General features: G+C 36.2%; 1 protein-coding gene across 4 annotated transcripts; it reads right to left on the bottom strand.

Moving 5' to 3' along the window:
• Nucleotides 1-3343: 3343 nt before the first annotated feature.
• LOC140833155 (nuclear transcription factor Y subunit C-3-like) lies at nucleotides 3344-8150 on the bottom strand. Of its 4 annotated transcripts, none has more exons than XM_073197624.1 (4): nucleotides 8033-8150; nucleotides 5776-5842; nucleotides 4122-4932; nucleotides 3344-3652 (listed from the first exon to the last, which is right to left on the bottom strand). In XM_073197624.1, exon 3 carries the CDS (start codon nucleotides 4888-4890, stop codon nucleotides 4126-4128), a length of 765 nt encoding a protein of 254 aa, XP_073053725.1. In that variant the 5' UTR covers nucleotides 4891-4932; nucleotides 5776-5842; nucleotides 8033-8150; the 3' UTR covers nucleotides 3344-3652; nucleotides 4122-4125. The 4 variants fall into 4 exon arrangements, with proteins under 4 accessions (XP_073053725.1, XP_073053723.1, XP_073053726.1 ...); XM_073197622.1 differs by having other exon boundaries at nucleotides 5776-5909; nucleotides 8033-8050; XM_073197625.1 differs by lacking the exon at nucleotides 8033-8150 and having other exon boundaries at nucleotides 3344-3610; nucleotides 4117-4932; nucleotides 5776-7411.
• Between the last annotated feature and the right edge of the window lie 15882 nt (nucleotides 8151-24032).

Here is a 24032-nt window from a genome sequence, read left to right as displayed (position 1 = left end):
TTGTTGATCGTGCTTGTGCGGATTGTCGTAGGCGTCGTTCTTCGAAGGTTCGTATCAAATTTCGATTGTTATCCTCGTGTTTATTTGTTGCTAAACTCTTATAGTTTAGAGGTGAATAACACATCAATTACTTGATTCCAAAAGATCGGGAAACACACGAGTCTTATTATCGTAATTAAATAGAGGGTGCGATTGCGTTTTAATCGTGTTTGCTATTTATTCGTATCAAGATTCACATCACATATTAATGAGACATTTTCTCTGAGGTTCTCTAGTTATTGTAGCTTAGAAAATTAATTAAAACTAACAAATAAACAAACTAATTTTTAAAAAAATAAAAGACATCACTTATATAATAATGCAAACTGAAGGTGAAAACTGAATTTTTAGTGTGGATACATGATTATCCACTGAATTATAGAGAGCATCCACGAACGTAGAAGGTGAGCTTATCTCAAGTTTGATGGGTGCAACTATCCGAGGTGATACATGATTATGAAAATGTTATTTTAAGTACAAGTATTTTCACTGTGGCATGTGATCTGTATACGTATTATGTTGTTATCAAGATTATGGTGTGTTGAGTCTTTAGACTCACTAAGTGTGATTGATGCGGGTGAGTATGATGTTGAGGGTAGTGGAGGTCTTGATAGTTGATCTGACTAGACTGGATGTGCACATAACCCGAGGACCAACGCTTATAGTTTTTCGCACTTACGTTTATGATTTATGTTAAAGATTTTTACAACTATTTCTTTATGCTTTGAGTGATTTTTGAGAGGTTGATAGTATGAGCTATACTTTTCAAATAATACTTTTTAGGTTTGGTAAAACGTTGGATGATTTTATGCTTTAAACTATTTCCTTTGATTTTCAAATATAGTTGGTTGATTTATTTTTAAGTAGTTTCCAAAATATTTTATATTTGCATGTAAGTATTTCGGCGGATTTGAATAGTGAGGTTTAAAAAAAAATTATAGTACTTTTAAATCAAAACCAGTAGTGGACGTTTCACTTACCTTATATAAACAGAGAAGGAAGAAGAAAGAAAAACGAAGAAACCATTTCCAACCCCAAATCCTCGTCACCATTGTAGCAGCTATTGTAGAATCGTCATAACTTCTTCGTCCGATGTCGAAAATCAAAAATTCTTGAAGGGTTGTGTTCTTAACATCCTAAGCTTTGATTCAAGCCATAAATCGGAATTTTTAAGCGAGGATTCAGCCAGATCGAATCTGCTGTTTCGGCTGGTTCTGAGCGCCACTTCTCTTTCGTTTTCAGGTAAAATTTTGGCTCCGATACTTGACCGTTCTTGGTGGATTAGTGTTTATAGTTGAAGTCCATGTTGTTCCTTTGTTTTCAGCCATCTTCCAGTTGGGATTTGAGCTTCTCTGGAAGCTTTACGACAAAGTTCTGCCACCGTAATACCTAGAGATCACCTTGGTTTTCGATCTAGCTACGATTTTCGGTGTGTGAATGGAAAGTAAATGAGAAAGGAAATTAGATGGAACTTTGGCATCTATTGCATATCCATTTTTGTGAGGAAATATGAAGAGATGAAGAAAGCATGTAAGAGAATTTTGAATTAATTAATGAGCATGATGGTTGTAAGTAGGTAAAAAGGATATAGATTTATATACAGACTTTTGAGTTAATTAATGGACCCCACATTGCAAGTGAATTTTGGGTCTCATGTAGGGATGGCGATTTCCTCCGAACCCGTTGGAGGATCCGATACCCGACCCGAATAGAAGAGGGTATGGAAGGATTTTTAGACCCGATTAAATAATTGGGTAATCGGGTATGGGGATTTTCGGGTTTGGGTATGGAGGCAGGTTTGATATAATCCGACCCACGCCCTACCCGAATACCCGTTTAAATTAATATATAAATATATATATATATATATATATATATATGTATGTATGTATGTATATGTATATATATATTAATTATATTTATTTATATTAAAGATTCATTTTCTCAAATCCATGTAAATCGATACTTTTTTTTTCTCTTTATATATATATATATATATATATATATATATATATGTATGTATGTATATATGTATATATATATATATAGTAATTATATTTATTTATATTAAAGATTCATTTTCTCAAATCCAAGTAAATCGATACTTTTTCTTTTCTCTTCTTTTTCACTTTCAGTTTTATGTTTCTAGGTTTTGCCGCTCTTTTATTTTTCATTCAATTTCTCATCTTTTTCATTGGTAAGTTTATTCCATGTTTGACTTTAAAATTGAAAAATAATTTATTTTTGTTAAATTGCGTACTTTTGTTCAACTAATATAAACTATTTTTAATTTTTTGTTATTTTTTTTATAAAGTTTACTTTTTTCTTATTGTTCATTTAAATAATTTTTTAAATATTCATAATTTCATTGAAACAATTTAAATTTGAAAAAATTCAATTGTATATGATAATAGGGTATTTGGGTAGGGTATGGGTATCCGATAATCCGATGGGTATGGGGATGAGGATGAAATTCAATACCCGATGGGTATGGGGATGAATTTAATAAATGGGTATGGGGATGGATGTATCAAATCCGACCCATACCCTACCCACTGACATCCCTAGTCTCATGTTGTGAGTGGGTGATATGGATTTAAATGTAGACATTTTGGTCCAAATGGCGAAATTCCTGCGGGGTATTTGTTTGCACCAAAAATTAATTTAAGCCCAAGCCCATAAATTTGAGAATAGCGAGAAGATTAGAATAAGTCCATCAGTGATTCAAAATATTTTGAGTAAGTCACGTAGAGTGTGGATAATGGACGAGATTGTGGAAAATATCATGGATAGTGAGAAGAGTGAGATAATAGTCCTAGAAGTTTAAAGAAAATAAAGAATCATCAAGAACATAGAAGAGAACTCAACATCACAACTCTTGCACTCTCGACAAAAACTACATATTCAAACAAATTCACTTTTTTATTCTATATATTTTCTTCAGTTTTATACCAGTTTCCAACTTTTTAGCAACTTAAATATATTTTTATGCTTTCTACATTACCACATTATTTTGAATACAAATATTATGTTGATAATTTATGTCTACAATTAACAGACTATTTTCTTTTGTTTTTAGCGTAATATTTTTTTAAGAGATTAAAACTTACGATCAAATTCGGTTCCTATGTTTGAACTTTTGGAAGTTAATTTTTTTTATATAAATTGGTACATCTTACATCTGGCATGCCTGCAAGACGAGATATTCATTTATATAAATTAAAAAAAATTAACAAATAAATTAATAATAATATAAATATTTAGAACAACACAACGAAAATATAAACACATAACAAGTAACAAGTTATGCTTGTTCTGAATAAGCAACCATTGAAATTTTAATATTAGGCTCCACTGGAGCATGATCCATTGCAGGAAAATAAACAAAATGTTCGGTTGTAAGGCAACATCACAAAGTTCCACATATCAACGTTACAAAAAAACTAGGATTCGAGATAAGCTAAACAGTAGACTGACAATCCAGCCAAGATAGATAGTAAATACTAAGCACGCATTTCTGTATCTAAGAGGTCGTCGTGCATCTGCCTGACCACAAACTTCACATGCTTCTCTTGAGCCACCGAAATCAAGAAACTTGGTTCAGCAATAGCTTCTGCAAATCGTAAGCTGTATTAGTTTATCTGAATTCAATAAATAGCATGTACCAAGTCTATAAATAGTAATAGTAACAGAGGGACGTATTAAAAAGTATAATGTTGTACTGGAAAGTGGAAAGACAATTTGCTAGTCTAAATTTTGTCTTGTGCATAAACGAACCATGGCAAACAATCTATCAATCACCAAACTTGAACTAATAGAAGAAAAAGTTCTGGTATTCTAAACCATTGAACCTGGTTATCTTAAGAATGGAACCTTGTAACCGAAAGATCAATCACACAGAGAGCATCAATCCAGTTTCTAGTCCTAAAGAACTAACATGCCACAATCATGGAGATTAAAGGTAAAAAAATGAAAATTTGAATTGATAACAACAGATATCAAGAGAATAAGCCAAGAAGAGCAATTAACTGAACTTAGGTTTCTAGATGGCACACATAATATAAATTATGTGGATACCAAACCTGCTTAAGAATCTGCAGGCGACGGAGGTTGTTGCGGCCACATTGGCTGACCCATATAAGGAGGAGGTTGTTGACCATAAAGAGCAGGATCCACAGGCTTCCCCAAGAACATCTCTGGAGTGCCACCTGGTGGTGCCATATAATAGTAAGGAAGCCCTTCAGTAGGAGCTCCAACAGGAACTGGTCCTCTCGGTATTGATGCAAGAACCTCATCTTTCAAGTCCTCTCGAGGTACAATGTCAACCAAAAAATCAAATATGTCGGTCCTTGTAATCGCTGCAGCAAGATCATTTTTCTGGAGCGTCCTCCTTTTGTTCTCTTCAGTGTGGTTCCATGCACGTAGTGTCAACTCAAGGATGAACATCTCACAGGCTCGTGCAAAGATAACAGGTGCTTCAGCTGAGATCATTCTAACATCTTCATCAGCTTTCATTATCTTCTTGATTCTAGCCAGCGGCAGGCTATGGTTCTTAAAGTCGGTTACCTGATCAATGTCTTCATATTGGCTAGACCAAAAATTTTGGAGTTGCTGTTGCAATTGTTGTTGCTGCTGCTGATGTATGTGCTGGTAGGCAAGATGATGATGTGCCATCTGAGCTGGAGAAGCAGAAAGACCACCAGCTTGGGACGACTGAATCGATCCAACCGGTGTTGGAGAAGAGGTTCCAGCCATTTGGTTGGCCGGATATGACATCATGACAAATGGCATCTGAGCAGAGCTACCCACCACCCCAATACCCGGCGACTGTCCATTTCCTTTCTGCTCCATTACAAATTATAATCTTCGGAAATCCTTTACTCTTCAAACTCCCTAAAATCACCAGTAACACATGATAAGCACGGCATTCCAAATTTTTAAAAATTTAAGAATTGAATTTCTGATTGACGGCCATAATAATCAAGGTTCAACATCACTATACCTTCAGCAACACAACACGGGTGTCTCCAATATTGAATAATCAAGATTAGCCAAAGAATAATTATATAATGCTATTAAGATACGAAGCATGAAAAGTGTTTGAAACAAAGACAATGCCCCTGAAGCACATAAATACGATAAAAACTAACATGAACCATCCACATGATAAAAAACTATAAAGTTATAATGCTATCAAGAGACAAAGCATGAAAAGTGCTTGAAACAAAGATAATGCCCCTGAAGCACAGAAATACGATAAAAACCAACATAAACCCTCCATATGATAAAACATTATAAAGCTGCAAGACATGGCGTACTTAAGTGCTGCATAACTTTTAAACCAAACGACTAAAACGAAAAATTCGCTTGTGATGGAATCCAAACGTAGTGCCAAATCTTAATAGAAAAATGGAAACTAAAATTTTCAATTATAGAATCAATGGTTATGTTTTTGTATCTTATCTCACATGCATTGGCAAATTCAAATGGGTAAAACAAGGTAGAATTATACGCACATATGCATACCCACTCGAGAAAATTTACACATCTCTACAACCAAGGAAAAGATGAAGAATAAAACAGTGTTATGATTTGCAAACCTGTGGTACATACTCGCTTTTCTGGAAAACTAGAATGTAAAGAACAAGAGACCTCAACATTTCTAAATCTCAGTTTGCATCTCATGCTTCACAACAAAATACGTATTATAGAACTTAAAATCAAAGAAAAACTTACCACAAAGTTCCCAAGGCCAGGCCAATGATGCTTCAAATTCTCACTCCAAAAACAGATTGCTTCAGAGCTTCAAAATGGAAGTAATGGATGTGAATAGAACTAAAGGTTACCCATTTTGTCCTTGATTTCCGAAACTAAAACAGGAAGGAGGAAAAAGACAAACAAACGAAAATATGAAATAATACATCAACTTTAATGATATGACGAGAGCAAGGTCAAAAAATTGAAGGAGAAAGCTACTTAGCAGTTAGAATACAATTTAGATGGAAAAAGAATAAAAAATGTTCAAATAAATCAGAAGATTTATGGACATCAGCGAACATAATTCATCGACATGAACTCATCTGAAGTAATGCCCAAATACATAGACATGCTAAAGAAACAAAACTAACTTAATTGAAACTCATTTTGTCCTTCGAGACAACTCCAATCAGTTTTAATATACATATTGATTCCTTATTTCGTATGTGGATATGATTATATGAAACATAAGTCAAATGTCAGCTTGGGACTCTTATTTCGACAATTGATACAAATTTTTTTCTTTTCTTAGTTTCTACTATACTCTTTTCAACAATAGAATGTCAAGCTAATACATGAATCCAATAGCTAGCAATGAAGAATGTAGAAGGTATAGTGTTAATCAATCCACTAAATTATTTGATCACCGAGATAGTTTATAGTTTTTTCGTTAACTTAAGTCGTGACCCTTATTGACCTAGCACAATGAATCATCTTTTCCAATGACTCGAAGAGTAAGAGAGATAACTATGATTGAGGTTATTTAACGATGAATGTGACTAATGACAATAACTTCCCTATACGAACACCCTTCATGCTTACGTAAATGATGGCGAGGAATGAAGGGCTGATAACAGACCCTGAACATGGTCATAAAATGATAATAATTAGATAATAAATCAGTTTAAACATACTGCCTCATAAAATGATACAATTAGATAATTAAATCATTTTAAACATACTACCTTTAACACCATATTCTCACCACATCTAAAATTGTTATGCTTAGGGAAAAGATCCTTCCTGAGATGCTGTGGGGTCTCAAGAATATCACCACAAATAACAGTATAAATTATGTAATGTAGACAAATACCCAATTAATCCTAAAGAGTACCAAAACCAAGGTGATAATACCACCTTTGAACAATGCCAACATGAAAAGCAACTAGAGAGTAATCTATGAAAGTTGAAGAAGATGAAACCAGGCAAAAAGTAGAAAAATTGCGAAGAAAAAGAACACACATGGCAACCAACAGCACGCTGATGGGAGGTGGGAGGCGTTGCCTTGTGGGAACCTCAAGGAAAGTGATGAGAAAGAGGTTTGAAGAATGGTTAGTAAAACTTACACTGATTGCTACACATCCAAATTTCAATATAATATCTAAATCTTGGAGCTGCATAAATTTTCTAGATTTAGAAGAGTTCCATACCATATTTCATATGAGTAAATGAAAGACACACGCATAAACATACAACATATAATTAGTTTGATCAGATTTATTCTGATTGCAATATATTATTCAATTCACATGTGCAAAGACTAAATCAGATTTATGAACGGTTCAGAAGTAAAAACAACAGACTTATTGGACCAAATACAATCCCTTTACTTCATCTTTTTATTCACTACTAAAAAATAAAAAAATAGCGACGGTTTATTCACTACAAAAAAAAATAAAAAATTAGCGACGGTAACCGTCGCTAAAAGGTAAAAGCGACTGGTTGTAACGACGGTGTAACGGTCCGTAACAGAACCGAGCGTCGCGCTTTCAAAGCGACGGTTTTTATCTCCAGTCGCTTTATAGCGAAGGTTTTTTTGAAGAAGACCGTCGCTCCGTAGCGACGGTTTATATGACAACCGTTGCTAAAATAAGCAACGGTTATATGAACATCGTCGCTATATTAAGCGACGGTTTGTATACCCCGTCACTATAATAAGGCATGATTGTTCTAAAACCGTCGCTATATTAAGTGACGGTTGTTCTAAAACCGTCGCTATATTAAGCGACGACATATTTAAAAACCGTCGCTATTTTAATCGGCGGGTTTTTAAAAAAACCGTCGCACTATATAGAGACGGTGTATAATAAAGTCCCACCTGATGCACACCACGAAGAAATAATATTTAAGCAAAAATTAATGTATTAAATTTACACAAATAAACAAATTGCTACGCAAAAGTTAAAATCATGTATTAAATTTTCTGTAAAAAAAAAAAAAAAAAAAACTTTAAAACCTGATGTTGCGGGAAGATATGCCTACTTCCGCGTAGCGCTGGAAAATCGCACCAAGTAACAAATTTACAAAATAAAAAAGAAATAGTTAGTACAAAATAAAAATAACGAAACTTCAAAAAATTTATAGAGATTCGTTACTACCAGAGAGATGCGCGAAAATCTACTAAGAAATATGTTCGGGTACATCGGTATATATAGAATCATGGCGACGGGCTACGAGTAAACCGTCGGTATTTCCGACGGTTAAATCATTTATCGTCGCTAATAGCGACATCGTAATCAACAACCGTCGCCGATTTAGATCGGCGACGGTTTCTACGCAAACGTCGCCGTATATTGCGACGATTGTATATAAACCGTGGCTACAAGAGCGACGGTTTTACGAAGTACCGTCGCTTAATTAGCGACAAACGGAGCGACGGTGTTTACTAAATCGTCGCTATATGAGCGACGGGTTTAAAGTAAACTGTCGCTTGTTTTATATAGCGACGGTTATTTTAAACTTGTTGCAATATATACCGTCGCACTTGTAGCGACTGTTTATTAAAAACAGTCGCTAAAATACCGACGGTGACCTTTATACTGTTGCTAAAATGACGACGGGTTTAAGTAAGCTGTCGCTATTATATTTAGCGACGGTTATATTAATGAAACCGTCGCTAAATAGCGATGGTAATAATCATTGACGCAAGTTTAGCGACGGATGTACCCAATCCGTCGCTATTTGATCCATTTTTTGTAGATATTGGACCAAAAACAAGATATCTTGATCCATGCAAGCCCTTTACTTCATCTCTTTATTTGGCCACAAATACAAAAAACGAAGCACAACAGAACAAACATGAACAATAAGGGATTTAAAAATCTAAAAGGAAACGCGAGGTTTTAAAAAATAGAAACACGTCGCGAACAACCAAATTCGAAAATTACCTCGACAAAGACCTAGAATCTGTAACTTATCAAACTCCCCAAAAACGTCAAGTTAGCTACAATAGTTCGAAAACCATACAGAAAATTGATTCAAATATAAAAAAAAGAAAGATAAAACAAAAATCAATTAACTTTTTATAACTTATTTACTTATAATCATTCAATAATCACATCACCCCGAACCGATCTTGCCGATGACCAACGATGATGCGATGAACGAGAATCTGAAGGGCTGCAGTCGGTGTACTGATGCCGTTTTAGGGCTTTTGCTTTTACGGGAAGTAAGTGAGGGATTAACCTCCACTTTAAAATATATCTTTTCTTTCTAAAAACAAAAATAAAAAATCTAACCTTTCTTATTGTTTGTTTTTTTTTTAAACGGATAACATAAAATATGAAAAATCGAAAATGCACATTTAATCATTATAAAAATTAAATAGGCATTCTAATCTTTATGTTTTTATAGAAGTTGAATATGTGCTAGTTGAGATTTTACTAAATTGTCCTCAATTATTATTTAATTTATGTATGAAGTTTTTTTTTTTAACCTAAACTCCTTGTAAAATATCGAAAATACACATCAAATATCAAGAAAAAGAAGGATAAAACAAAAATCAATTAACTTTTTATAACTTATTTACTTATAATCATTCAATAATCACATTACCCCGAACCGATCTTGCCAATGACCAACGATGATGCGATGAACGAGAATCTGAATGGCTGCAGTCGGTGTACTTATGCCGTTTTAGGGTTTTTGCTTTTACGGGAAGTAAGTAAGGGATTAACCTCCACTTTAAAATATATCTTTTCTTTCTAAAAACAAAAATAAAAAATCTAACCTTTCTTATTGTTTTTTTTTTTAACAGATAACACAAAATATGAAAAATCGAAAATGCACATTTAATCATTATAAAAATTAAATAGGCATTCTAATCTTTATGTTTTTATAGAAGTTGAATATGTGCTAGTTGAGATTTTACTAAATTGTCCTCAATTATTATTTAATTTATGTATGAAGTTTTTTTTAACCTAAACTCCTTGTAAAATATCGAAAATACACATAAAATATCAAGAAAAAGAAGGATAAAACAAAAATCAATTAACTTTTTATAACTTATTTACTTATAATCATTCAATAATCACATCAGCCCGAACCGATCTTGCCGATGACCAACGATGATGCGATGAACGAGAATCTGAATGGCTGCAGTCGGTGTACTGATGTCGTTTTAGGGTTTTTGCTTTTACGGGAAGTAAGTAAGGGATTAACCTTCACTTTAAAATATATCTTTTCTTTCTAAAAACAAAAATAAAAAATCTAACCTTTCTTATTGTTTTTTTTTTAACAGATAACACAAAATATGAAAAATCGAAAATGCACATTTAATCATTATAAAAATTAAATAGGCATTCTAATCATTATGTTTTTATAGAAGTTGAATATGTGCTAGTTGAGATTTTACTAAATTGTCCTCAATTATTATTTAATTTATGTATGAAGTTTTTTTTTAACCTAAACTCCTTGTAAAATATCGAAAATACACATCAAATATCAAGCAAAAGAAGGATAAAACAAAAATCAATTAACTTTTTATAACTTATTTACTTATAATCATTCAATAATCACATCACCCCGAACCGATCTTGCCGATGACCAACGATGATGCGATGAACGAGAATCTGAATGGCTGCAGTCGGTGTACTGATGTCGTTTTAGGGTTTTTTCTTTTACGGGAAGTAAGTAAGGGATTAACCTTCAATTTAAAATATATCTTTTCTTTCTAAAAACAAAAATAAAAAATCTAACCTTTCTTATTGTTTGTTTGTTTTTTTTTTTTTTAACGGATAACACAAAATATGAAAAATCGAAAATGCACATTTAATCATTATAAAAATTAAATAGGCATTCTAATCTTTATGTTTTTATAGAAGTTGAATATGTGCTAGTTGAGATTTTACTAAATTGTCCTCAATTATTATTTAATTTATGTATGAAGTTTTTTTTAACCTAAACTCCTTGTAAAATATCGAAAATACACATTTTACTCTGATAAAAATTTAATACTTGTGTTTTTATAGAAGTTGTACATGTGTCCCAAGTTCAAGCACTCATGGAAGTAGTTGTGATTTCATTAAATTATTATCTACTATTATTTATTTTATGTTTGACATTAAAGAAAGAATTTAATAAGAGAGACTTGAGGCTGACATAATTTTGGAGGGCATGAGATCAACATGTCATCTTCTTTCCTCCATTTCTTTGTTGCTTGGTAAGTGTTTTAGTAAAACCACATCAATTCAAACAATTTGGTATTCTACACATTTCATTAAATATATGCATGAACTTATAATTTTGGTTTGGTGCTATGGTATTTGGATTGTAATTTTTTTGTGGTGATGCTTGTTTGGTTAACATCGAATTCAGAAACTTTTTGACATTTTCATCATGTTTCTTGAATCTCAATGAGTGAATGAGCCGTGAAATTTGTAGAGTATTCAATTTATCGTAAATCATTATAAATAGTATGTTGAATTTGTCATTGGAAATATCAAATCAACATATGACATTAATTGTATAACAAACCAAGTATATAAAACCAAACGTGAGATCATCCAAATGTTACATGACATTTGATTCGACACAAAAACAACTATTTAATTTTATGTAGTGGAGTACGTATTTTCGAAATGTCACGGAGAATTTAGGTGCAAATAACTATATTTTACTTTCAGAATAATAAAAGAGAATTTTTGTATATTTCATGTATTTTAAAAAAAAATTGGTCTCATAAAAGCAACATAGGTACGTGTTTCAACAATCGAATTAACATGGGTAAATCGTGCAACTTCTATAAAAATACAAGAACTAGAACGCCTATTTAATTTTCATAGAGATGAAGTATGTATTTTTTATATTTAATTGATGATTTTCTTGAACCAAAAATCATTTCTTTTTAATTGATTTATTAATGGCTCATTCAAAATAATTACTTTTCGTGAGAAATTTGGGGGAATGATATCGGCCAAAAAAAATTTATTTTTATTTTTTGAAAAATAGCCTCCCACGGCATATTCGAGTGATTTCAAATATATAGGTTATTTAAAAAAAATATTTAACCGAAATTATTTTGCTAACTACCTCATATGGCCATCAATTTTGGTAGATACTTGAAATAAAAAAATTGGTCAATCAACTTCATTTTGATTATAAATCAAATCATCTCTATTTAGACTTAATTAATTAATGTATTTTATGAAAATAAAATAATAAAATTGTTAGAGTACAATAATTATCTCTGTTGAGAGAGCGATCAAACTGTGGTACTTGGACTCTTATACTGTTTAAAATATTTGAGCTGCACTATTACAACCTGAAACGTCCACTACTTTTAAACCTTAAAATCCTACTAAAGTTTTTTTTTCTTCCAAAATCGAAACTTGCATAGACAACATTTCAAAAAATCCAAAATTTATTTAACATCAAAAGAATTTAAAGTGCATAAAAATCCCTTGTTAGAAACTTAATTTCGGAAGTTTGACAAACCGAGCATATAAAGATTGAACTAACTGATCAAGAAAACTGAAAAGAACCTATCTAAAAATACGCAAACTATTGGATTCCTAACTGAAGATTAATGCGCATCTAAGACAATTGAACTAAGCTAACTTAACTATGTAGTGGACTGGATGATCAGTTGGAACTTATCAATTTTACTACAATCAGTTGAGAGCTATCAGCTACTTCTATCAGCTGTGTCAAACTGATAAAATAGTTTGAGACGTCATCAGTTAAGGAATGTAACTATCAAACGACAACTGTACAAAGTCAAATTGCAACATGTAGTGGGAACGCCACGTTTCAGCAATGCTACAGTGTACAATTGTCAGAAGGATATTTACGTGGCAAAAAACAGATAGAAAGATTCAAACGTATTCATTGTTACCGTCAGAAGCAAATCCTATAAATAGCCGAGAAGAGCAGATGAGAAATATAAAGAACAAAACTACCAAGTTGTTATACTGCTGAAATCTCCTCACAAGCATTCTGTCCAAATTCAAAAGGTTTCAAAAGCTCACACTTAGCATATACAATCATAGTATTCAAGGCTATACATCGAGCTTACAAGCACAAACACTTATTTTTGTGATTTTCGATCTTATAGAGATCAGTTGTGCTGAGTAGTTTCAGATATGTTGAGAACTGATAAACTGTATTGAAACTAATAGTTTCAGTTTGGCATTGTTAAGTCCAAAACTTAAGGGGGTCTATATAACTATTGTATTGATCAAAGTCTTTTAGTAAATTTTCTATATTCTATATACAAGGGGTGACGTAGGAGTGATTGAAATCTCCGAACATCCATAAATCTTGTGCCTCTTAATTTCAATTTTATTCTATCTGTCACTCAGTTTATTTTTTCACTTTCATTAGTTAACTGATTGACATTGACATAACAAGATTCCCGAGTTGAGTTTATCACTAAACTGACTCATTATTTGAAAAAGGTGGTAAAATTGTCAAGTGTTTATTCAATCCCTCCCGTCTAAACACTCTTTCACCTACCAATCGATCCAATCAAGTGCTATCTGAGCAGTTGAATCTTGTTTCAAAATATTCCTACCTAGAAAATCTGATTACCATGTCTTCCTTCAACAAAATTTCAATGTTCTCAAGAGAAGAGTTCGATGTCTGAAAGATTAGAATGCAGGCTCATCTAGCTACACAAGATGATGACATGTGTTATGTCATTATTGATAGAGCCATGAGAATACTGAAAGCAAACAATGTTGTTGCCATAACTGATGGTGCACCACACTGTATTGAAAAGCCAAGAGAAGAATGAACAGCAGGGGACAAAAGAAAAGCCAACTTGGAGAATGTGGGTAAAGATATCTTAACGCTGGATAAAATCACTTTCAGCAAAATAAAGATGCGCAAGACTGCAAAAGAAATCTGGAGAAGTTGACTTAGCTCTGCGAAGACAATGAGCAAACCAAAGAGAATAAAGTTTCAGTTGATGTTCAAAAATTCGATAATATTAAAATGAAGATTGGAGAATCTATGCACGAATATGATGAGAGAATCAGGAGCATAATAAACGAATTGAATGCACTTGGAAATGTGTATTCAAATAAAGAAGTAGCCCTGAAGGTTGTCAGATATCTTCCCATGGAATGAGATGTTAAGACAATGGCTATGAGTAAATCAAAGGACCTGAATAAGGTAGAATTACATGATCTATTTGCTGATCTGAATGCCTATGAGTTCGAGTTGCAAACAGGAGAACCTTCCACACCAGCCGCTACAACAGATCTTAGTGTTGTCAAACTCGAACAAACTGGTTCAATTGAGAAAACTGCTGATCACACACCATCTGCCCGGGCGGAAACTTATATCCGCCCGGGCAGGTTACAGAAATTTTATAAGTGCAGACTCCTTTTCTTCTTCCCCATTCGAGCCCTACCCTTTTCCCTTCAAAATTCCGCCGCCTCCTCCCTCAATTTAACTCAAGTAACCTATTTTGTTCCAATTTCAGGTCAAATTTCTTGTCACCATCGTCACCTAGCACCAAGGTGTGAGTTTTCCGGCCACCACTTCGTTTCTCCAGCCGCCACTGAATTTCTCCAGCAGCCTCTAAATTTTTCCGGCCACCACTGAGTTCTGGAGACGTCGTCCCCCTCCACTCTCTTCCAGCTTTATCATTGCTCGAGTTTCTTAGAGCGCAAGCTTCTCCGAAATTTCTTTTCCCGGATTCCGGCGAGTCATTATTCCGAAAACACACCTCCTACTCCGGGCTTTTTTTTCTTCACAAATCATCCAAGATGCCGCCAAAGAAATCTTGGGTAAGTCATGATGCTTATTCTTCATCCTCTCGTAATACTCATTCGTTTGTGAATAATGCCGCTAAAGAATACTATGAACATGCAAAAATACATCGATATTCGATTCGTGTGTGGTTTTCAGCTTGTGCAACAAATTTTTATTCAAAATCAAATTTCAAATAGAGGATGGGAAAAATTTTGTGCCCAAACGCAAGCCGCGGTGGCACCGATCGTGCGAGAATTTTATGCCAATGCGGCTGAGTGGAACAATAATAAAGCATTTTTGAGAGGGAAGCTGGTGGAGTATAGTTCTGCAGAGATTAATAGGGTGCTTGAGACACCGGTTGTGGATGATTCGATGTATATGGCATGGGCAGAAAACCCCGACTTAGACTTGATGATGCGCAAAATCTGTTATCCGGGGTCTCCATGGAAGACACCTGGATCGTACACTAGTTTCGTAGAGAATTATTTGTTAGTCCCGGCTGCGATGTGATATGAATTTTTGGCCACACGATTGATGCCAGTCAGGCACACTAGCGACGTACAGAAGGAGAGGGGGTGTTGCTTTATGCACTACTCACCCATATGCCAATCAATGTGTGAAATATTATTTATTCACAGATCCAGCTGAGTATTCACAATCCGAATGTGGCATTATTCTTTCCACACATTATCACTGAGCTGTGTACGGGCGCCGACGTCATTTTCCACGATGGTGATGAATGGTTGCCACCGACCAAGGCCCTTGATGACGCCAGCTATCAACAAAAGACCGCGGTAATGCGGAAGGCTTTCCCTCAGTTTGGCCCTATATGCGACAGCTTGACTTTTGATCCACTACCACAACAGCCCCCACCACGGGCCCCGTGACCTCGACGTCGCCTTCTTCAGGATCAGATGGATTAATTTGCCGCATTTTCTGATCATTAGTTACAGTGGCAGGATGTGAGCCAGACATATCAGACCGCTACTGATGCCATGCTGTGTTTATCCCTGAGCCATAGTGGTATTGATCTGGACCTTATGCCGCCATCTATGCCAGATTTCTCGCCACTGTTTTAGTTTCACTACGCCGATGCACCAGAGCCGGGAGCTGGCGTCATTGCCCCAGAGGCCAACGAGGAGGAGGATGATTGATAGGGGAGTCACTTATATCCCTTATTTTATTTCTTTCATTTCGTTCCGAGCATTTTATTTATTTCTGTTTCTGTTGCATGATTAGGGACGTATTCCTGATCGCGGGAGAGGTGACGAGCATCTTCATGAGAACGGTGAGGATCATGGACAGGAGAGAGATCTACCACCACCCCCTCCACCAGACTTGAATGCCCAGATGTTAGCTGGGATGACTCAGTTCTTCGCACAGTTCGCGGGGAACAATGCTGTGGTAGCCAAACAGACGGGGCCTGAGGCTGTCTGTGAGCGGTTCATGAAGATGAGGCTGAAGGAGTTCTTAGGGACGTCAGATCCTATGGTTGCCGAGGGCTGGATTAAGTCCCTTGAGGTTATTTTCGAGTTCATGGGGCTTGAAGATGGAGATAGTGTTCGTTGTGCGACTTATCTGTTTGGAGGAGACGCTCGCCTGTGGTGGGAAGGAGCATATGTAGCTTTTGATTTGGCTACTTTGGGTTAGACGCGCTTCACAGAGGTATTCTACTCTAAATATTTTACTGACGAGGTGCGTTCCAAGTTAACTAGGGAGTTTATGATCCTGAGACATGGAGACATGACTGTTACGGAGTTTATCCGTAAGTTTGAGAGGGGTTGTCACTTTGTACCCCTGATTGCAAATGACGCTGGTGCCAAATTGAGGCATTTTATGGAAGGTCTGCGGCCGATCTTGCGCCGTGATGTTAGGGTGGCTGGCCTTACTACTTATGATGTCGCTATTTCCAGTGCTCTAACGGCAGAGCAAGATCAGAAAGATATTGAGAGCGATCGCAATGGTAAACGACCATTTCAGGCACCACCCCGCCCTCCTCCGCAGCAGCACCAGAATAAGAGTTATTTCCACGGTCCACTCAGGAACAGAGGGCAGCAGCAGGGACGGTCAGTCCCAAGGACAGTGGAGTATCCAGTCTGTGCCAAGTGCTCACTCCGTCATGCTGGGACTTGTATGTATGGTTCAGGAAAGTGTTACAAATGTGGTAGTACTGACCACATATTGAAGAATTGTCCTCAGAAGAATCTGCCTACCCAAGGCAGAGTTTTTGCCCTCCATGCAGTGGAGACTAACCCGGAGACGATGTTCATGACAGGTATCCTAAAGCTTTAAATTTGTATTTGAAATGTAATGTTTTAAGAGTTTGAGTTAAGATTTTTAACTTAGAATTGGTTATAGGATTGCATGTTCTAATCAGGGTTATTTTCGTGAATTTAGGTTAGAAAAACTTTGACCTTTGCATGTCTAAAAGCTTAGATATGGTAAAACTATTGGGTTTAGCATGATATTCCAATCTTTCAGGGAGAATCTTTATAGCCGGTTCAGCTACGAATGCCTTGATAGATTCAGGGGCTACTCATTCGTTCATTTCATAAACCTTTGCAAATTCTCTCAAGATCAAGACCATTGGGCTAGATATAGCGTATTCAGTAGGTCTGCCTTCTGGAGAGGAGATAACGGCGACTAATGTGATCCGAGACATAGACCTCGAACTTCATGGTAATCTCGTTTATGCGGATCTTATCGTTTTGCCGATGCCTGAATTTGACATCATTCTGGGAATGGACTTGCTTTTGAGGAACAGAGTTTTGATTGACTTCCAGCGGAGATCTATTCTAGTCCGACCGCCTGGGATGGAGCAATTCTTATTCGAACCAGACAGGTACTTTCATTTACCGCGCATGATATATTGTGTCCAGGCTAGAAAGCTCATTCATAGAGGGTGCCGAGCATTTTTAGCTACTCTTGTATCTGTTCCCGAGAGGCCCAAACAGTCAACATCTGATGTTTTTATTGTCCGGGACTTTCTAGACGTTTTTCTTGATGACATCACTGGTTTGTCACCGGTGCGAGAGGTGGAATTTTCTATTGAGCTTATGTCAGGTACCTCACCGATTTCAAAAGCACCGTACCGATTAGCACCAACAGAGATGGCAGAACTTAAGAAACAGATTCAAGAACTTCTTGACAAGGAGTTCATTCGCCCGAGATTTTCGCCATGGGGCGCACCGGTCTTTGTTTGTGAAGAAAAAAGATGGTTCGATGAGGCTCTGCATTGATTACCAGGAGTTGAACAGAGTTACGGTGAAGAACAAATACCCACTTCCGAGGATTGTAGATTTGTTTGATCAGTTGCAGGGAGATTCAGTCTTCTCCAAGATAGATTTGCGTTCCGGGTATCAACAATTGCGGGTGAAAGACGCCGATGTTCTCAAGACTGCTTTTAGGACTCGTTATGGCCACTTTGAGTTTCTTGTGATGCCGTTCGGTTTGACGAATGCGCCAGTGATCTTCATGGATCTCATGAATCGTGTATTTCAGCCGTATCTTGATCAGTTCGTGATAGTATTCATAGACTGATATTCTCGTCTACTCAAAGAATCAAGATGATCACAGCAGACATCTGACCACAGTATTGCAGACCTTACGAAAGCACAAGCTATTCGCGAAGTTCAGCAAGTGCGAGTTCTGGTGAGAGAAAGTGGCGTTATTAGGCCACGTCGTTTCTAGCAGTGGTATTGAGGTAGACCCAACAAAATTTGCAGCAGTCAGAGATTGGGTTGTGTCGCAAAATGCATCAGAGATTCGTAGTTTCCTTGGGATAGCAGGATATTATCGAAAGTTTATTCAGGATTTTCCTCCATCGTAGTTCCACTTATGTCATTGAAAAAGAAGAATGCTAAGTATGTGTGGAGCGAAGAGTGTCAGAAGAGCTTCGATACGCTTGAAGCAAGCTCTTATTTCGGCGCCAGTATTGGCCATGCCTTCAGGGCCCGAAGATTTTGTTCTGTATACCGATGCTTCAAAACTCGGGTTAGGCGCAGTATTGATGCAGTATGGGAAGGTGGTAGCATATGCTTCTCGTCAGTTGAAGATTCATGAGAAGAATTATCCTACCCATGATCTAGAGTTGGCAGCCGTAGTATTTGCATTGAAGATTTGGAGGCATTATTTGTATGGAGAAAAGTGTCAGATCTTTAACGACCACAAAAGTCTCAAATACTTCTTTACACAGAAAGAGTTGAATATGCGTCAGAGGCGTTGGTTGGAGCTAGTGAAGGACTACGACTATGACATTGGCTATCATCCTGGCAAAGCTAATGTAGTTGCGGACGCGTTGAGTAGGAAAGTCGCAGTGATGGCTCATTTGGTGATTCCGAGACCTCTTCAGTTTGAGATGCAGAGGTTTAATCTAGAGACATATCCTCGAGGCAGAGTTCCTCGTCTATCTACTTTGACGATTTAGTTTTCTCTTCTAGACCGTATTTGCAGTGGACAGTTAGCAGACGAACAGTTGGCAAAGTGGAGGCAGAGAGATAGGCCAAGGGCAGTATCTTGTACAGAGTAAGAGACGATATTGTGAGATATCGAGATAGAATGTGGGTTCCTAGCAGCGATTCTATTCGAGCAGATATTTTAGCTGAGGCCCATATGTCGCCGTACTCTATTCATCCAGGGAGTGCAAAAATGTACAAAGATCTGTAGTTATTGTATTGGTGGCCCGGAATGAAGAAGGATATCAGACGTTTTGTATCCGAGTGTCTGACTTACCAGCTAGTGAAGACAGAGCATCAGAGACCAGCAGGTTTGCTCAAGCCTCTTCCTATTCCCGAGTGGAAGTGGGAGAATGTCACCATGGACTTCATTGTCAGTCTGCCGAAGTCAGTCAGAGGGTCGAATGCTATACTGGGTGATTGTAGACCGTCTTACGAAATCAACTAATTTCTTGCCTATTAAGACGACTTTCTTCATGATTCAGTATGCAGAGTTGTATATACGGGAGACTGTCAGACTTCATGGTATTCCCGTTTCTATAGTGTCTAACCGAGATCCTAGATTCACTTCCTCATTTTGGAAGAGTCTACATTCAGCTATGGGTACAAAGTTGTTGTTTAGCACAGCTTTCCACCCATAGATAGATGGTCAGTCCGAGAGAGTTATCCAGATTTTGGAAGATCTTCTTCGTGCATGTGTCCTAGATTTCTCCAGGAGTTGGGAATCAAAGCTACTGTTGGTGGAGTTTACCTATAACAACAGTTTTCAGTCGTCTATAGGTATGGCTCCATATGAAGCACTGTACGGTCGTAAGTGTAGATCGCCTATTCATTGGGATGAAGTAGGGGAGAGATCAGAATTGGGCCCGGAGATTGTGGAGCAGGCTGCTGATATAGTAGTCAAGATCCGTGATAAGATGAGGACTGCTCAAAGTAGACAGAAGAGTTATGCAGATCAGAGGAGGAGAGATCTGGAGTTTGCTGTTGGTGACCATGTTTTCGTGAAGATAGCATCGATGAAAGGTGTCATGCGGTTCGGGAAGAAAGGAAAGCTCATTCAAGATTCATCGGGCCATTTGAGATCCTCGACAGAGTTGTGACATTAGCTTATCGTGTTGCTCTTCCGTAGAATCTGGCCGGAGTACACAACCTGTTTCACGTCTCCATGTTGAGGAAGTATATGGCAAATCCATCGCATGTCTTGAACTTTGAACCGTTGCAGCTCATTCCGAATATGTCTTATGACGAAAGACCAATACAAATTTTAGACAGACAGGAGAAAAAGCTTGGGAACAAACTGGTCAAGCTAGTGAAAGTCAAATGGCTCAATCATTCGGAGGAGGAAGCTACGTGGGAATCTGAGCCAGAGATGAAGAGTCGATATCCCGAGTTATTCAGTAAGATTTAATTTCAGGGACGAAATTTCTTTTAAGGGGGGAGAGTTGTAGAATTCGAAAACCAGATTACGTATAAGCCATGCATAATTGCTATTATTTTTTAAAAAATGATTTTTTATAAATATATGAAGCGTTTAATTCATTTTATAATTGGTAAGTCGTGATTATTTATTTAAAAAGTAGATGTTTAGTTTTATCTTTTCAGCATAAATACGCGAGGTTGGACCGGAGTTTGGAGATTAGAGATAAGATTAATAATAAGAAAAATATTCCTAAATTTAAATTAAGTCAAGGAATAATTTAAATTAAAGAAATAGAATGTTTTAGGATTTATTAAATTAATTGGAGCTAAATTATTAAGTAAGTTCTTTTAGGGTCAATGTTTAATTAAAGCTTAAATTAAAATGCGTAAACAAATGAGGATGAATTAATCTAGGTAAAATATATTCAAGAAATTAAACATAGCATTGTAATACTTAATTATTAGATCAAGCAATGTCATTCAAGATTTTATTCTAAATTAATATGTAAATTCACCAAAATGTATAATAGGTATTCAAAACCTTAAAGAATTTAAAATACAAGGTTTAAATAATAACATACCATGCAAATGGGTAACAACTTTCGGTCAAGACAATTTAAAAGGTGTAGTAAACCATTCAAGTCACACTCAATGGCCATTAAGATGAATTCATTCTCTCATTTTAATTCACTAATATTTAGTAAATTCAAACAAAATAATACACCTTAATTATTCCTCAATCCAATATGCTAGCAAATAAACGAGTACATGCAGAAAAAAATAAAAATAAGAAAAAGAATCGGCTAGCAAAGCAAAAGGAGCAATTCAAATTTCATTCAAAGCCTCTACTTGTAACCTCCCACATTAATGCATATTATGATATCTTTAACACCTCTTGTAACCATCACCTCCATTACATACCATTCCTTCATCCCATATGCTTGAAAATTTCAGAAGTAATAGACTACTGAAATCTTGAGTTAGCAACAAGAATAAAAGAATAAGAACAACTACAGCAATGTTGAAGAAACAATTCAAATTCTCACTTGTAATTCTCAACTAAATACAATTCAAAACTCATTTAACACCTCTTATATCATTCACCTTCATTGCCTAGCCTTCCCCCACCCTTAAAATCGACATATCAGAGAAAACTACAGCTGAAAATCGAGTAAGAACAGCAGAAACGAGAAAGAAGAAACCAACTCCGTTCTGGCACTCGTATTCGTCGTATTGATTTGTTTTTTTTTTTGTCAAAACAAATTGCAGGCATGTATATATTATTTCTTTGCTCTTCAATCATGTCATATTAGATATTTTAAATCAATATATGTTCATGAATCAAGTGACAACACGAAATTTGACAGCAACTTATTCAAAACTCAGAACATGCTTCTCGGCTTCATGATTTATGCTTCACAGGTTGGATGTTTGTGTTGTTACAGGAGTTGCTCGATTCCAAGCATTCATGGCTGCTTCTAGGAATGTTTTAGAGTGTGTTAGGGTGTTGTTAGTTCGTTGGTTTAAGTCCATACACTCAGGAGAAAGAATTGACAGCAACATTTCTATGAGTTACAGATTTTGTGTCAAGGTTTCTGTCATTGAGTTGTTTAATGGGTGTGTTCCAATCTTGGCTGTCCTAGGGTCTATACCATAGTTAGAACCCTACCTTAACATGTCAAGGACATGACCAAATCATCCCTTCAAGGATTGGTTCACGGATCTATCAAAATTTCACCAAAACAACACAAGTGCATTTCGGTTTTCTTCATTTCTTGTTAGTGTACACTTTCGGTTTTGGTGTGTTGTTTGGATTATGGTTGGCATCTAGCTCATATCCATGGTTCATACAATACTTCATCATGTCTAGATCGAGCCATGGTCAATCAAATGGCACCCGGAACGACCCAAGACAATAAAACAATTCAATACATCCCACTAAACAGATTTGGTGTGCTCGGTAGAAGCTTGGTATTGTCCTAGGTGGTTGCTTGGTTTGTGGCTGGCTTTTAACCCTTAGCCATGGTCCAAGCCATGCCTTAGGATGTTGGTAAGAGTCTTTGGTCAATGGTTCAAGCCACTGGTCATAAATTTCAGAGTTTACACCACAAACACACAAGCTGTTACTGCTGTATTTTGACAGCAGCTTTGGGTCTCGGTTTTGGTGGTGGTTTGAGTTCTTGGTTGGCATTTAGCCTATGGTCTTGGATTGGACAATACCTTAATGAGTTAGGAAAGTCATGTTTTTGGCCGTTCGTGATTCGGTTGAGTTTAGAGGTCGTACGCGAATTTACGGTGCAACGTACCAAAATGACTCTCGAAAGAGTGTTTTATGTTTTTGGATTCCATTCACCAATTTTCGTGTACAGCTATCATCATGAATATTTTTCAGTATGTTAATCATGGTTAAACGTCGGTTTAATGTTGGTTCGGGTTAGTACGAAGCCATGATTGAAAAATTAAGTTGTTGGTCATAATCGTCTCGTTTTTTGTTCGATCGTCAAATTTTGGTCAAAATAAGATTTATTTGCATGTGTCACATATTAGAATTAAGTCGCAGAAAGTCTGGGAACGATCCAACTCATCCGGTAAAAACAAGGTTATAGTTATATTACGTGCACAAAAATATAAAATGTTTATTTTTGAGATATACGCGATATGTCTTGTGGCCACCTTACATTTATGGGTTTAGAAGTCGGTAGGCGCAACCGAGGACCTCTCCACCCGGTGATTTACGACCGGTTTACGATTATGTATGGATACAGATATCTAGTCCAAGGGCTGTGGTGATCTCTACCGCCCAGTATACTGTGGTTTAGTCTGATCAGACGCTCACGTTATGTTATGGGCCACTTGATTAGAAACATTATCTCTACCAGAAAATTTTGATATGACAGAGCTCTATTGAGCAAAGCTTTTACGTATAATTTTCAGATATGCACGTAGTTATAATTATTCATGTTACTACTTTCACTGTACACTTTACGATACCATATTTTTACGTTGCATGCGATTATATGATATATTTACTTGTTATTCACGATATATACATGTTGAGTCTTTAGACTCACTAGACTTGATTGTTGTAGGTACTGATGAGGTCGAGGCCGAGGGCGGAGACCAGTGAGTTGGCTTGGGTCAGCGGTAGTAGGAAGCCGATGACCTCATGTTTTAGTTTGTGCATTTTCAAACGTTCAAACTCAGTTTTAATACGTTGGATATATTTTTAAGTAGTTGTTTGAAACAATATTTTCTTCCGCTGTTATTTTAAAGTTAAATTTATTTACGTGTTTATTTTATAAATGAGGTAAGATAATTATTTATTTAGAAATTTTTTAATAATTCCGCTAAAATATGAATACGAAATACGGGCCTTTACAATAT

The sequence above is a fragment of the Primulina eburnea genome, chromosome 5 (genome assembly GCF_022965805.1).
Source record: "Primulina eburnea isolate SZY01 chromosome 5, ASM2296580v1, whole genome shotgun sequence".
In the NCBI taxonomy this organism is placed as follows: domain Eukaryota; kingdom Viridiplantae; phylum Streptophyta; class Magnoliopsida; order Lamiales; family Gesneriaceae; genus Primulina; species Primulina eburnea.
The sequence above is the reverse complement of the archived record's forward strand: the minus strand, read 5'-3'. Positions and strand labels throughout refer to the sequence as shown.